Source organism: Amphibalanus amphitrite, unplaced genomic scaffold, assembly GCF_019059575.1.
Source record: "Amphibalanus amphitrite isolate SeventyFive unplaced genomic scaffold, NRLGWU_Aamphi_draft 000343F_arrow, whole genome shotgun sequence".
NCBI classification, from domain to species: domain Eukaryota; kingdom Metazoa; phylum Arthropoda; class Thecostraca; order Balanomorpha; family Balanidae; genus Amphibalanus; species Amphibalanus amphitrite.
Genome location: NW_024881838.1, coordinates 143472 through 159484, shown reverse-complemented (window position 1 = coordinate 159484; position 16013 = coordinate 143472). Strand labels below are relative to the sequence as shown.

At 45.0% G+C, this 16013-nt stretch overlaps 1 protein-coding gene across 3 annotated transcripts; it reads right to left on the bottom strand.

Moving 5' to 3' along the window:
* Positions 1-182: 182 nt before the first annotated feature.
* Positions 183-15093, bottom strand: LOC122389075 (G-protein coupled receptor moody-like). Of its 3 annotated transcripts, none has more exons than XM_043380757.1 (10): positions 15044-15093; positions 9731-9840; positions 7911-8051; positions 7471-7630; positions 6985-6998; positions 6484-6614; positions 6008-6158; positions 5581-5768; positions 3628-3777; positions 183-1992 (listed from the first exon to the last, which is right to left on the bottom strand). In XM_043380757.1, exons 2-10 carry the CDS (start codon positions 9772-9774, stop codon positions 1952-1954), a joined length of 1020 nt encoding a protein of 339 aa, XP_043236692.1. In that variant the 5' UTR covers positions 9775-9840; positions 15044-15093; the 3' UTR covers positions 183-1951. The 3 variants fall into 3 exon arrangements, with proteins under 3 accessions (XP_043236692.1, XP_043236693.1, XP_043236691.1); XM_043380758.1 differs by having other exon boundaries at positions 7471-7558; XM_043380756.1 differs by lacking the exon at positions 15044-15093 and having other exon boundaries at positions 9731-10251.
* Between the last annotated feature and the right edge of the window lie 920 nt (positions 15094-16013).

Sequence of the window (16013 nt, the reverse complement as noted above, 5' to 3'; positions counted from 1 at the left end):
CCGCCCTCAGCCGGGTACAGCGCGCTGCAAAGGAGCGGGACCGCCACTTCCCGGGGTTCCCTGAGTGCCGGTGCAGTCTGTCCGTCCACGTCCGCAGGACAGTGATAGTGGCACCAGCTTCCCGTGACCTTCAGCCAACAGCGTGGTCAAATCTGACAACCTCCGCGCCGACAGTGAACGACTATCCCACTCGATTGCCGACGGCGCTGGCCGGCCAGATTTTATTATTTATACAAAACAAATAAAAGATACGAGGAAACAAAAACATTTTTTATCAATTGAATGGAAGGCTAATGCAGACAGTATGGCGATTGGCGAGTTATAGCTATCGTAGGCATAATAGCGGAAAAAATCGGTACTTTATCTAAATTGAAAGTGCTGAGCGGGAAACGCATTCCAAATGAACAGCTGAACGGCGGAGTAATTACGCAGTAAACAGCGGAGTAGTTACTCATTGAATGACTTTGTTTTGCATTTAATTACGCAGAATAATGGGATCTATAATGCCCTGGGGTGTCTGCTTTTCGCGTTTTCATGCTGAAATAGGTATAGGACTCTTATTTTATCAGAGCTTTGATGCGGAGTGAATGACAAAATTTTAACCAACTTGTGCTCAGACTGGTTTTTGATTCACCTTTTTTGGATCGATTCAATCGTTGATTCATTTGATTTTTGTTTGATTCAATCACCGTTTGATTCCTTCAAAAAATTTGGTGAATCGATTCCTTTTGATACAGAGAATCAAAAAACAATAAAAGGAATGATTCACGTTTGATTCAGCCATTTTTCTTAATGATTCTTTTTTGATTCAATTAAAAAATAAAATATACAAAATATCAGGGATAGTATTGTATTTGTTGTGTTCTTTTTGTTGTCATGTAATGGCAGTAGTGCTAATATTGTTGATAATGAACTATGTTCGTTCACTTCAATTTTTTTAAGTTCATGAATCTTTTTTTTTTATTCAATCAACCCTGATTCCCAATGCGTTTGATTCAATCATGGCTTGTGAATCAAACAATCCTGACGGTGAATCTTATCAAACCTTTTTGATTCAACAAATTTTGTTTGATTCAATCCAATCGATTCAATCACAGATGAATCAAACACCAGTCTGCTTGTGCCCATGAGGAAATAACATCTGCGAAATAGGTATTCCAGGCGTGAAGCATATAAGCATTTCAAAGAGAAGGTCACTGTATGACTCGATTGACCAACAACGTTCAAAGAAACAATAATAACAGTTAGTACCTATGTCTCGGGGATCGAATTAGAAACGTCACGGTTCACGGTTTTTTTCCAAAGCATTCAATAATCAGTGCGACTTACGGGACTTCAGAATTGAAAGAGCCGGTGCTTACGTTGGGTACAAGCATGCTCAGCACTCATACGTGTGGTGCAAATCGATTTCAATGCAACATATGAATTCGATGCCCATCTTTCTGGTTCGGTGATTTGCCGGACGAAACGTGCATTATGGCATGATCACATCGCGTCTTCATGGCTGACAGACATCTTATAGTTCGTGCACGCTTAATCCGTTTCAACGTTTGTTTCGTACACATTTACTACATCATGGATATCATAATTCATGTTATAAATGGTGTAAACAATAAGCATGACAGCGCGCGCCGCGCATGCAACACAAAGCAAGAAGACCCAAGCATGTCTAATCTGTCCCGCCAATGTGTTGCTGGGCTAACGTGCCGCATCTGTACATGAAATGAGTCTATTGCAGCGGATCGAGAAACAACAGTCTCCGTGGTTCTTCTGGATTATCCGTTGCCGGCCCTGACCGCACAAACTGGACACTGTCACTATATCACTCGTATTTCCTCGCGGCCAGACGACGATTCGCTGTTACTTCTCTGACCGGTTGTGCCGAGCGGAACATGTTCACGGTCCCGCGCTGGCGGACCCTCCACCCAGACCCACGGCGTGGCTGTTTACTTTATTGGTGACTGAGGCCGGTGACGTAGGTGAGTGCGGGGCCTGCAACATTGAGAAACATCAGAAACATGTGCGATTCGGTTAGGTGCAGCGATATACTTGCCCTTTATCAATTCGGTTATCAATTTCGTTATTTGAATGTAGGGGAGAGTGGGGCAAAGCGGCCACCCTAACGCTTCTCACGATGCCAACGCTTGATTTTAAAACTTGGAAAGATTCTTTCTATACCAATGTGATCCCTATTAAGTTGCATTTTATTTCAACTGCGTTTTATTTACAAAGGCGTTCACATATTAAAGATATTGACAAAACTTTAAACCTATGCATATTGGCCACTTTGCCCCATACCCTGGGGCAAAGTGGCCACCGGCGTCTTCTCAAGTCCCGATATGAGAAACAAAATAGTTGCCTCGTGTACGACTATAGGGTATTTGATGGTGACAAGGTTAAGCGAGGATGGATGTTTACTTTATCATCTTCCACCTGTAGGTAAACAAAGAAAGGATTTTCATGAAAATAAACATTTAATTGCATTATTTGGTAACTCATGCAACTGAAAAGTGCCCAAGATGAATGCATGACGACACATTTGAATATACATAATGTTTTTTATCCAGATGGAAGCAACTTATGGCCAATTGGGGGGTGGCCACTTTGCCCCGGCCACTTTGCCCCGCGCATACCGTCCGAGACAAAAATATTCCAGCTTAGCTATTAGTGGGGTAGAAAACATTAAAACTGGTAGAATACATGTACGATAATCATGCAATGTATGGACAAGAACGCTTATAAAAATTTCAAACGGTTATGGAATAACATAACATTTAAAAATTGTAAACATAGTTGGTAAACTGGCAAGAAATGCTTTTCCGTGTTTCACAGAACAATGGTGATGGGCCTGAAACCCCGGTCTGGCTCATTCGAACGACCGTGAAGAGAAGTATAATTGGAAACCATAAATTGGAACTGACGTCAGCTATGAAGGGCTAAAACGATGGGTGGCCGCTTTGCCCCGGGTGGCCGCTTTGCCCCACTCTCACCTATGACATTTTCAAACCACCCGTTCAAGTGTTTATTACAAGAGAGCGAAGTCCTTCGTAGGATAGCAAACAATCCTGAATATGAGTGGCCGGGCCGTATTCCATTCCTTCTTCGAACCATTTCATTATTAACCGTAGTTTGTTTGAAATAGTACCGACATATGTGGGTGACGGTCACTGACGATTAATGTACGTCAACGTGCGCATATGCAGGGGCTGCTCCTAGATCTCAAGAACGGCTGGGCCGATTGCAATCAAAATTGGTACACGACCAGGGACCGGCAATTAGCATAGGGTGCCGTGCAAAAGTTAGTTGGGACCCAGATTGCGCATGGTCACATGCAGGGTGCCACTCCCATATATCAAGAGTGGCTGGGCCCATTGCGCCCAAATTGGCACACTGCTAGAGGCCAGGGGTGCCGTGCACACTGCACAAGTCAGTTGGAAGTACCCATCGGCCCTTGCGCTTCTGCACGTGCAGGGCTCACCGTTTCGCTCCCTTGTTGTCGTCCCAAAAGGCTTTTTAATGGCTTTACTAACCATATCTTTTATAGAGTTACCGCCCAAGCTAAGCTGGCAGTCGAGTCTGTCGCGTCCCGGGCTGCCTTTGCTTTCGTTACCGACACTGGTGTCTCACCGTTTGACGAGGTCTCTGGGCCGCGTCGCGGCTTTCCACAGCTGAACAATGACCAGTAGGCACGCCGGTACTGCTGGCTCAGCGCCACGTAGATGATGGGGTTGATGGAGCTCGAGGCGCACATTATCACGTACCCGACCACGTGCAACACTGGAAATGCGAGCACGAGTCACTACATGGGCGCACATAAGAACCCTGCTACTGTGCTAGCTGTCACTACCTACCCTCGAAGTCCTAACACTGCAGCTGTCGCACTGGGGAATCCAGGGGGGATCCCCGATAGTGCGAGGGCATTTGGGGAAAATGTCTCTTGCCCCTCCCCCCCCCCCCATCGCAGCGCCCGAAATCGACAAAAATTTGTTTGTTTGTTTTTTTTCGAAAATAAAGCCAAAACAAAACAACTTGTATGAGGAAAAGTTTGTTTTAAACTGCACAAGAGTGCGCGAGGAATTCAAATCCGATGAGTATTTGTTATTTGGAGAAACTTTTTGGGAGTATGCCCTCCGCAGCGTTGAAGACCGCCTTCCTGGGTCTGCCAGTGAGCTGTCGAGTCTGCTTAATGTTTATTGCCAGTCACATTGCCGGTTGTAGCCGCCGGCCATCCGAGTCACAGGGCTGCCACTTTCCGAGTATACCAGAAGTTAAAATAGTGGTAGCCGTAAGTCGTCGTCTCAGGGCTCACCTCCAACACCGTGATTCGTATTTAACCACGCTCCGTAGGGGTGTTTGGCAGAATCTTCCCCTCACGCTTTCTCGCCAATGGCTTCTAGGCGAGTCAAGCCGGCACCGACAGTCTTTTAGTGCCTTATCATATACCTACCTCAATTCGACATGCTGCCTGAAACTTTCAACGAAATCTGTCGGGAAATTTGAGGAAAATGACGAAACGTTTGAGGAAAATCAAAACGTCATGTCATGTCATTTCCGCTTCAAAACTGCAAAACTTCAAACGCACCTTTATACCTACCATATTCAGTTTTTAATAAATCAAGACGTAACGAAATGCATGCACGTAAATTTTCCTCTTAGTTGAAATGTCTCTACAGCTTATTTAGAAAATTTTGGCCTTTTATTCAAACTTTCTAATTATGGATTTTTTGGTAGCATTAAAAAAGTTCCGTTTATCGAAAAACCAAAATTATATTAGAGAGGTAGGTGCAGTCTCTGCACTTAACTACATCCCATTTTTTAAGGGGAGTCGGTTAAAAATGTAGGCACTATTTCTCAAATTTTAAGGACGCGACGACACAAAGGTACAAATAAAAAAAAAATTGGGAGGCTGAGACCTTGTAAAGGAATAAATACAGCACAATTCGATTCGCCGAGAAAAAACTGCATCAGCACTAGACATTTTTTTTTTTGTCTCAGCCAATACCGAACTTCAATACTGAACCTAACCCTGTCCTTATCCTGACTTTGATGTAAACTTTATCCAAATATGGTCCATCCATATCACTACTTCAGCATACCCCTGAGTTCTTTGAGTAAAATTATCCAGAAAATGTGTGTCGTTCACATCCTATTCAATAGTTCGTCTTTGGTGACGTGACTTAACATGGACCGTTGACATTCGCAAAAAAAAATATTTGGAATGCATGTTGTCATGGTAGCCTAAAAACGCTTTTAGATGATCAATCAGCTCAGTCCATTATTCGTCAACTGAGATCCAAAGCTGGTAATGTAGGAACCTGCAGTTTTTACTCTTGGCGTGGCATTGACCTGATCTGTGACCTGCTAAGGCCAAATTTATGACCGGCCTTAGCAGGTCACAGGTCACATTCGGAAGTTAGACAAGGTGCAGAATCCCCCCCACCCCCCCCCCCCCACCCGGCAGGGTGCGCTCGGCTGAATGGTCTTGCGGGATGCGGGGGAAGTTACCCGTATGGTTGTAGCCGTACGCCGTTCGGTCAAGTCACAGATAAAGTTTAGCCGTCTCTGGTGGTTGTCTGTCACCTGGGTGGTTGAAGCCGACGTCCCAGATGTTAATGATCGTGAGCGGCGTGAAGCACACGATGAAGGCCATGAAGACGGCCAGGGACATTCTGGTGACGCGCACCTCGTGGCGTCGCTGGCGTAGGGCGTGCTGGCTGCTGACCTCGCCGTTTTGTGGCGCTAAGTACTGCCGCTGCCGCCTGTTCGACCTTTGGAAGGAAACGCGGCGCTCTGACATCCACATGGGGGGGGGGCTGGTGGGTACCGAGGGAGACAGCTGGAACTAACAGGCTGCACATGATATCATGTGAGCTCTAAAGAAATAAAACAACAAAGAAATGAATGAATAATGATGAAATGAATGGTGATTTTTTTAGACAAATTGTTTGACAAAAGCGTCTGATTACATTCTCACTGCAGTAACCGCGGGCTGTGCCTTAGTCCTTACCTCATCACGGCGATCAGGATGGCCAGGTAGCAGACAGAGATGACGGCACACGGCGCCAGGAAGGTGATCATGAAGAGGGCGACGTTGGGAGAGCGACCGTTGACCGGCAGGATGGCGCAGCACCGCAGCCGCGGCAGGTAGCCGAACCGGCCTGTCCCGCACGCGGCCCCCGTCAGGCTAGGCTGGTGTGCTCATTGAAGTTAAGTGCACACATTTCGTAGGATACGCAGGTAATGCTTTTTACTTCACTGCTGTAGTGCTCAAAATTGGGATCCTGTGTCAGCGCCCATATCCTAAACTGCTATATTGATTCACGCATTCATAATCCATTACCATTCGTTTTCGCCTCGTATCGACTAGTTCGCCAGAGGCCCAGATATATGTAGTTTTGTAGCCTATCATAGGCGTGGGTGCTGGTCAACATAACTTTCAGTGTGCAATGCAACAAATATACATGCGTTCTCATAAGCGCTTACCCCAGGCGCCGGCCAGGGTGGGGGTCAGCATGACGAGACTGAAGCTCCAGATGCCGGCGATCTGCGCCGCTACCCACCGTCTCTGGTACAGCCGGTGATAGACGCCAGGAGGACAGATGATCAACACAAACCTGACGGACGCTGGGCAGTCAGCGCATTGGATACCTCCCCGGAGTGGCAAGGCTGGGGCACCTATACCTACATGCTAAGAATTTACATTTTGCGTTCTCGCTGTACCGCGAGACGAAGGTTCTAAATCTTGCATGCCTAACTTACTATAACTCTAGTACTTAACTACATGAGGGACTCCCATGTCTCTTGTTCGACCTGCTCAGAACAAAAATGTTGCAATTGGTATTGAACAATCACTCTTCTAAAAACTACCGTTGGGCAATGGGCTACCTTACTGTATAGCCTATCTGGAGATAAAAGTGAGACTTCATCTATAACGTCTTTCTGGTTAGAGATAGCGCTAAAAGGTGATATCGAAGAAATGCGTACCTGTTTAACGATATCTGAAAAAGAACGAAAGACAGTGTAAATGCTCTGGGATAGTTAATAGGTAAAGGTGCTACAATGTGCACCAACCTATACCCCTAATGATAAATTAAGCTACATTTTACCTGACTGAAGGTAAAATGACCCTAAATGACACTAAAGGTTGCTTGAAAATGCATGCAAATATGAAATAGTAAACAGACATTTTAATGCACGGGTGCGTTTTGCCCGATAACCCTGCAATGGACGGCCACGCGAGTGGATTCGGGTCTCTTTAGGTAGGTATGTAGGTACTTATATCTAACACATAATCGACCAGACCAACTAGCGTATACGCCGGGCTTCCATCACCGTGGAACTGTCAAATCCGTGTAATTCAAGCCGAAATAATTACACGCAAAGTCCTTTTTTTGTCTTAAAATTGTGCAAGCTATTGTGACATTACCTACACATATATAGGTACAGTAAATTGTGACCCTGCAGTCTTACCAGGCTGATGGAGAATAGCGAACCCATCACCGATAGATATTTGAGAAAGGTCTGCATGACGCAGAGGACGCTGTTGCCGTTCAGCCAGCTGCTCTCGGAGAAGGGGACAATATCCAATGGCAAGACCAGCGCACAGAACATCAGATCTGCTACACCCAGACTGAAACAGCACCACTCCATGCCATAGGTACAACGGCAGACTGCTATAGATGGCTGCAGTTAGGCCGACACAACTCTGCAGATATAGCGAAACTATCTGCGACAGATAGATAATGTATATGTATAACATCAAATCGGTAACGCACGAAATGCAACACTACGTTCTGCAGCTATATCCGGTAGCCATTCAATAGATATGGGGTTACTGGGAAGGTATGCCCTATGGCACGGAGCACTCCCCCCCTCCCCCCCCCCCAGCGAGCGTTATTCACACTTATTACCTGGCGATGAATGCGGTGGTGGCATTATGCAGACTAGGAGTGCGTTTGATGGCTACCAATGTCAGGAAATTCCCTACGAAACCCACAACCATCAAGAAGGCGAGCGTCCCTGAGCGCACCCTTATCAGCTCAGCGGGAAACCTGAAACACGAAAACACATAAAACAAAGCTGGCCACGGTGTGGACTGAGTAATCAAAACTGATATCAATGCAATCACCAAATAGTTGCTAGTTGTGACTCACTGTCTTGTCACCATAGTCCATGGCCAGTGGCCACTGTACATATGTACAGGTCTCGCGGGTTTTAGCGGTAGGTTTTGCACCTAGAAAATTATACTTCAGGCTATATCTTCGTCGTCTTAAGCTTGTAAGTGTTGAAGATGCGATCGACTTGTTGGGTAACAAGCCGGCCATGATCGTGTAAAATGGCTTCATCGTAGATCGATTAGTTTCTGAGATATAACCGGAAATGTAAAAGTGCAAAACCTACCGCTTAATCTCGCAAGACCGTACCTACTTGGTACACTCGGGGGCAGATTGATGTTCCACCACTCCCTACCGGTGCGAGCGACTTTAGCGAGTGTCATTTGAGCGAACGTCATTTGAGCGAACCATTTTCAGCGACTGGCAACTTAGCGAATATCAAATTGATCGATTATCAAATATAGCGATTATCAATTTAAGCGAAAGCTATATTTCAGCGACATCTTTTTCGCCGACTACAGTTTGAGCGACTCTCATTTCAGCGAAACACTTCATTGTCCCGTAACGGTGTATTTTTCTTTTTTCTTTTTTCTTTTGCGAGCGTACGTACAACAAATGTTTCCGGAACTTTCCATGGTTATCCGGAACTGGATGGCGGATGTCACGTTCAAAGTTCAGACATTAAGCTCCAAATTTAATGCCACACTGCTCAAAAATTCCAGCGGTTCGATTTCACCCCCCCCCCCCCCCTGCTGTTTGCCAATAATGATGACCAAACGTTTGTTCAGAGATTCATATTGCTTGTGCTGTTTTTCGCGAAATTCCCCCCTTGAATTTGGATCAGTTCCCCATGTTGAAAAATTTGTTCTTGCCCCAAGCAACGTACTAATTTCCAGATATTTGGGTGAGGTCCCTGAAACATAGACTAGATCCCCCTGTGCCATCCCTCGAGCTTATTATCGGTCCTTGGCATTCCTTCCATCGTCCTATCTCTCACGTTCCACATTTCCAGATCAAGGTTGCAGAATGAGGCCAGATATTTTTTTGTGGTTTCCAAGCTTAAAAGCAAATTTTTAATTTGCCGCGCGCAGCTTGAAGCATGACACATACCAAGCAGGTATTCCAAGGGCAATAATTCCAGAAAAGTAGCAAATGATTGACTTCCGTCGCGTTCGGTTTCGCTGTAACTGTGTTCGCTCAATTGGTCCCCCATTGACCTCCATATATTCGCTCAATATGGTTTCGCTGATTCTGGTCCTCGCTTAAGTTGATAATCGCTGTGATTGAATTCGCCGACTTGACAATCGCTGAAAAAGTCAATCGCTTAAATTGATAATCGCTGAAAAGGCTTCGCTCAAATGTCGTTCGCTGAACTGACGCTCGCTCAGGTGTCGCAGAACCCTCCCTACCCATCGGGCTCCTATGGCTCAGCACTGGCTGCTGCCAGTGTTGCCTGCCGTCAGCACTGCTCAGCACTGCCTGCCAGTGCCAGTGCTGCCAGTGCTGCCACTGGCAGCAGCCAGTGCTTAGCCATATATAGGAGCCCGATGGGTAGGGAGTGGTGGAACATCAATCTGCCCCCGAGTGTACCAAGGACTTGGTACCTACAAACTCACAAGCCGAATTGCTGGTCTAGCGGCGTGGTGAGGTTTGTCGCCATGGTTACCGTCGAGTCGTGCTGGTCTAGCGGCGTGGTGAAACTCGTCGCCAGAGTATATAGAACACCGGGTACAGTCAGAGTTTGGGATATGGTAGCAGTCAAATGTCGACAGAAATGGCGAACAAGTTACAAATAGAGGTAGTTTTATTCCACTGTTATACTTCCTCTTGAAAACTGTTGGCACACATGACGTCATAAAGTAAAAAGTCCCCATCTAAGGTCGTTAAGACGAATTTTTGACATTATTAAATAACAAAATTAGATAGTGTTACCTGTTTTTTTCTTAAATTGTTCCAACAATCATTTTTATTATCTTAATTGGCCAATTATTTGTTGATTACGTCATCTGGGGCCGCGAGTCGGCGAATGCAGTCGGTCGGAAAAAAACACGTGTTTTCGGCGGCCGAGGTAAACAAATTACAGTATAGGTAGCTTTGGGTGATATGCTATTTCTATTATTGAAATCGCGTCTCCTGCCGTCAGTACTTTTTCGTCGCAGTGATTTTCAATTTTAGAATTTTGTTCAATAATTGTGGTATTCAGTTCTGCCTCTGATTTGCAATTGCAATTATTATTTGAAGTGAAGAAGGCCTTGTTATGGCCCTGCACAACCTTGACCTCGCTGAAAAGTGAAACTGAAACGGCTAGAATAACAGTATTGCAACTGGTTTCAAATTATTCTTCAAATTTCCTCGAAGTCAGGCTTAGACCTATGAATAACATCAGATTTGCAAGCATGTTCAAACTGCTCCGTTAATCTCCAGAACATCAGGCTCTCTTCTGATGCTTACAATGCCTGCGGCTGCAACATTATATTGCCAAGAAGGGCAGTTCAGCAAGATGTATGTGCAGGCAGAGGCACTTAGCCAATGCACAATGCAGTGCAGATTAATTGTGGTGTGAATTTTGTGTGGATCAGTGCACAATGCGTGCCATGATGTGGTAAATGCCATGCCGAATGGCTGTGCTGTGATATGAGCTGACACTGTTGATTGTTGATGCAATGCTATCTAAGAAATTTTCAGAAGGCAAATGAGACATCATTGAATATTAGTGTAGTTTCCATATAAGTGCAGAGTTCCCAAACTTGCAGCCTTTTTTCGTGTGATTGTGCACATTTCCAGCCTATGTGCGTGCTAGTGCGGAATACTTAGTTGCTAGATTGGCTGGCACAGCTTGTCAAGTGTCAACTCTGTGGTAAATGTGAAGATGAAGTCCAGTGAAGATTTTGAACATCTAACCTGACCTAACCTTACCTTCTAACTCAAAGCTTTCAACCTACCAATATACTACCTACGAACCCACCAGCCTAAAACCTACAACCTAACTCCTACAACCTACCAAACTCAAGTCTACAATCTGGACTTCATCTACACATATATCAACTCTATTGCCTGATAATCTTTTCTTGTTTCACACAATCTTATGGTCTGATATGTCTTTCTGAAGCAATAGTCAAAGAATGTGATAAGTTAAGTAATTTTGCACAAATGGAGATAAATAAATTTATGTATATGAGTGTTTTTGAGCTAAGTTGTGTTTCAGTGGTGATAAATGGAATGCTGTCATCATCACATCGCATTGCCACCATGATCAAAGGCATTAGGAGCATTAGGAGACAGAAGTATTGACTATTGAGATGAGCCATCCATTTGTGTTTTTACCAATGCATTACCTTAGGCCTTTAGGGAAAAGTGATCAAAAGTTGTTGAGTGAAGGGGAATATGGAGAAGAGCATTTATTGTTTGTTTTTGGGAAGAAGAAAATCAATTAAACTTATGAACAGGAAGTGATCATGCATTGTATTATGAGCCTAAACCAAACAGGATTCTCTCATGACCATACTAAATGCACAACCCTTAGCTGTTTGTGCACAGTGGAACCCGCTTAACCCTCGCCGGACTTATTGGTTTTCTACATACGCGCCGGCCGGGGGCAGGGGTGGGGGGGGGGGGGGTACGACCCCATCTCGCCGTTTCGCCCCTAATGGAGCTAGAACGTCGCAGAAAAGACGAGCGTGTGTGTCGCTACGAGATGCAGCGTTTTGTACCCGATTTTAAGGTCTCAGGTCAACCGGTGACCTCTGAGGTCAGGTTAAGTGGCCCAAGGTACGGGTTCGGTTTTGGCGAATAACTTCACAAAAAATGATTGCAGGGCCGCGATTTTGACAGCATCGTATTCGCCCTGCTCAGACGCGTCGAATGGTATTCTTTTTTATTTGGGTGAGGCCAACTTTGGGTGTTGACCTCGGGTCACGATGAGGTCAGAGATCCCAAGGGCACGAACTTGGTCGAAGGAGGTCATGTCACATATCATTCGATTTGGCAGGTCTTCCCGAGTCTATTGGTGGCTTTCCCGACTCGCTAGCTCAATTTGATCAGAAGTTATTGTCGAAAAACTTATGACACTAGTGACGTCATCAATGACGTCATGCAAGCTCTTGGTGCAAAAATGAAGCATCGAACCTTGTAAAGAGTGCATGAAATAATCACGGTTGCGTGTGTTACAGCTAGTCTGAGATCGTTCTGGGCTCCAAAATAGCTGTTTATAAGTTTCCCCCATTGGCTTATAATGGTGACTTCATATGACCGGCCTGACCTCATGTGACCTTGAATAAAAAAGCGAGATATACACGTTGTGAGACTTCTGGAGGATACTAGGTCCTGCAAGTTTCATCTCCTTGTGAAATCTGCTCTGACACTGAGGGCGTTGCGAACTTGCGGTATCTGAGGACCGTGCAGAGGTTCACTTATGACGTCAAAGGTCAGTGACCTGACCTGACCTGAAAAAGCTGCTGGTATTGCAAGATCCGGCTTGAATCAAAGGTCAGGTTCATCACTACTCGGTATGTTCCGAGCATTCGAAAAAGCAACCATCAAGATGTAATTGAATGATACCGTTTAGGATTGCACCTTCCCGCCTATCGCCAAATTTCAGCGTTTTATGTATGTACCATCGCCAAAGTGGATGCGGGTATCGATAGAAGAAAGATCAGGCTGTCGTATGGTACACTCGGTTTATACGTACCTCGACTAATAACTTAATAAATCGACTTTTAGTTTTGCCTTCGAAATCGGTATCTCCCATAGGTAAAGCACTAGTGAAGGGAAAATAAAAAAACCTTCACGCTCTGCTTACGTCACCAGAGCGTGAAGCTACCAATGCCATTGACTGGGGGCCGCTCGTCGCCATGTCCACCACCAATCTGGCTTTGCCACAAATCAAAGAGATCGCGGATCGCTAACAACAGCTTCGTCGTTCGACGTCCAGACCTACAGATAACGACATGAAAAAAGAAACCAGACCTAAACCGATTAAAATAAATAAGTGTGCCTACTTTAGAGGCACCTATCTCATGCAGCGTGATAACGCCGATCTCCCCTATTCCCCAAACAGTGAAAACAATCTACTTAAATCGTACTTATTTATACTTATATGCAAGCTTAAATGTAGGTACATACGTAATTGAAGGCCATGTCAAGCTTCCCATCACCGCACGTTTGAGCTTGGCATCAACGCATCACTTGCTTATAGGGGAGAGCGGGGCCAGTTGAAACACGGGGTCAGATGAAACATGGCTTTATTTTCAACAGTATGCAACATATGACGTTGCCGACACCACTGCGCATCCGCGCTCGACCACTTCCTTTGTCAACGGCGTTTGGGCGGCAAACGGACGGTAATTTTGATTTGACACTTGTTTTTGTGTTTTTGAGGGGCGTTTGGGAGAAATCGTCTTTATGAATATTTTGTGATAGGTATCTCATATACCTTTGTTTGCTGAAAGAAGAACTCCTGGCTCCGGAATAACACCTTATTTGGCCCTTCATTCAGCATGATGCCGTCCCTCCAGCTCGTTTGACATGTGCTTTACGGCGCGTGCGAGATGGCGGGAGCGGATGGGGTCAATTGAAACGCTTCTCTGAGGGTCAGTTGAAACAGCAATGGTTATTGTTCAGGGGCTGTAATCATTAAAGGGACTATCCCACCTTCTAAAATGTTGTTAAAACCAGTTAAATTGTGCCCGACTTTATAGATTGGATGACCAGGAACACGGTTCTGGCATTTATTTTTCACTAAACATCTTAGGCTTCCCATATTCCAAACACAAACTTTCAAATATGTGACGTCACAGCCCAAAATTACCTCCTTCCCCAGGCCACATTACTGTCATAAAGCTGATTCTTTTTACTCTGTAGGTACCACAACAAAGTTCAGACCAAGTTTTAAGCGATTTTTCAACGAACAAACCCATTTAAATCAGAATGACTAAACGAGGTGACGTCACACTAACGGTCGCTCCATGTTGAAGATAGGGCCTTGTACAAGGCCCATTTTCAAATGAAGGGAACGAATTTCTTCAACACCAAGAGGCCGCGGGGGTTGCAACCTAGATAGATAGTGGTTTCTGAACCTCGCCGCAAACTTGGCTATCTCAACTCAAACCCCATGTTAAAGGTGGGATAGTCCCTTTAAAGGAAATAGTCCACCTTTGAAATGAGCTTTTAAACTGAAATAGTGGTTAAATAGAGCTCAATTTTTGACCCTTTTTCTCCAGCCTTTTGCTTGAAAGCACACTAAAGCCTAAGATATTTCTCATTTTTCTCATCCGCCCATTTTCCCATAGTCTATGTACTTTATGTCACCTATTATGAGGAACTTTGCACTTTTAGCTTTCCAACGACCTATTGAATGTAGCATTTGGAAAAGTAAACCGGACAAAATATCTCCTTAAGAAAGTGGCCTTAAAGAGGAAAACATCCCATTGTTAAGGTATAGGTGCAATTAACCCCATGGGCTGGTTCAATTGACCCTCGCATCGGGGTCATTTGAAACGGGCGTAGAGCTGTTTTATAAGCATGCGTTTGGCAGCAAAATATGTTTGAAACATAATTTTACATATCTTAAAATAAAGCCAAAAGAGCATATTTTTTCATGGCATTGTGCATTTTTCGATATGACAACTAGATCTCGCTGTGCATGTCAATATATAAAAAGTGGTTCAACTGGCCCCGCTCTCCCCTACACTACAGCGCGCGATATCTAAATCGTCTTACAATACCGAAAAATATTATAATAAGTAACTTTTAATATCTGAGATGGTACCAAGTTAGTTAGTACTTGGCCAACTTTATAGTCAAAGATTTTACATTTCTGCCATTTTATTGACCACTTCATTATCTCTATTCTTCATATACCTAACAAGACACATAATGACGAACATTACAGTCGGGACAGCGGCTAGTGGTCTCTATCAGTGCATCTTACCTATAGCTCAGTGATGTGCTGAGCTCACAGGCCGAGTGGGACTGACCGGCCAGCAAGGTACTGTCTTGCTCCTGTCTAGCTGTCGAGGAGTGTGTGTCACAGACCTCGAACGGACCGAGGGCCGAGGCAGCCTTCCTTATCAATGCTGCCCTTATCCAGGCTGCTGCAGCTGCGCGTCCGCCCTCAGGCGGGTGATGCACAGCGTTCGACCCCTCCCGGAGTTCCCTGGGGCCCGTCCACGTCCGCAGGGTAGTGATATCGGCACGATGACGTTCACAGGAAGCTCCAGCTTCCCGTGACTCGTCAGGTTGAGGTCACTGGGTCAGGGCGGTCCTTCCTGTCCTGATGTGTCGCACACAAACATACAATAAATGGTGAATACAAATGGTATAGTATACAATACGATTGACATACAGGTACCCTCGCAGGACATGTCGGTTTTACACGTACACATATACATATTTCCATATGAAATATATAATGGAAATATATCTATCCACATGCCTAAATATGGCCTGAGAGGTCGGGGGTATCTACCCTGCACTTAATGCTCGTGCGTCTTCGAAACCGTAGTTTCGTGCAACTTTGGCCACCAAGGGCATAAGGGCAACTTTGGCCCACGCCTGGAAAAAGACTTTGTTTTGCTGTAGCTTTTAACTCTTACCCAGTACAAAAATGCTGTTGTTGTCGTTTGGTACGACTGTTCATCGGTTACCTTTGGGAGCAGCCCTGAATTGTTCCTAAGACCAAGTTGAAGGGCTATGGGGGTTTAAAACAGCCCATGAGAAATTAAGGGAAAATCAGGGTTGGCTAGGATCCAGTGAGGACGGTAAACGGATGCGCCAGTAGTGAACTTGTGATTTCCAACTTGTAGTGGTTAAGGTTAGCTCGGGCTACACAAAAATTCAGAATGGTAGCTCTTTTCTTTAAAATGAAAATATAGGTGGGCAATGTTGTCACACACTTTTAGA

Coding starts and splice junctions, on each gene's coding strand:
- LOC122389075 (XM_043380757.1), bottom strand. CDS start 9,774: ATGGCGACAAACCTCACCACGCCGCTAGACCAGCAATTCGGCTT. Junction 8,052..9,730: donor CTAGACCAGCAATTCGGCTT/GTGAGTTTGTAG, acceptor TTCGTGTTTCAG/GTTTCCCGCTGAGCTGATAA. Junction 7,631..7,910: donor ACCACCGCATTCATCGCCAG/GTAATAAGTGTG, acceptor GTGCTGTTTCAG/TCTGGGTGTAGCAGATCTGA.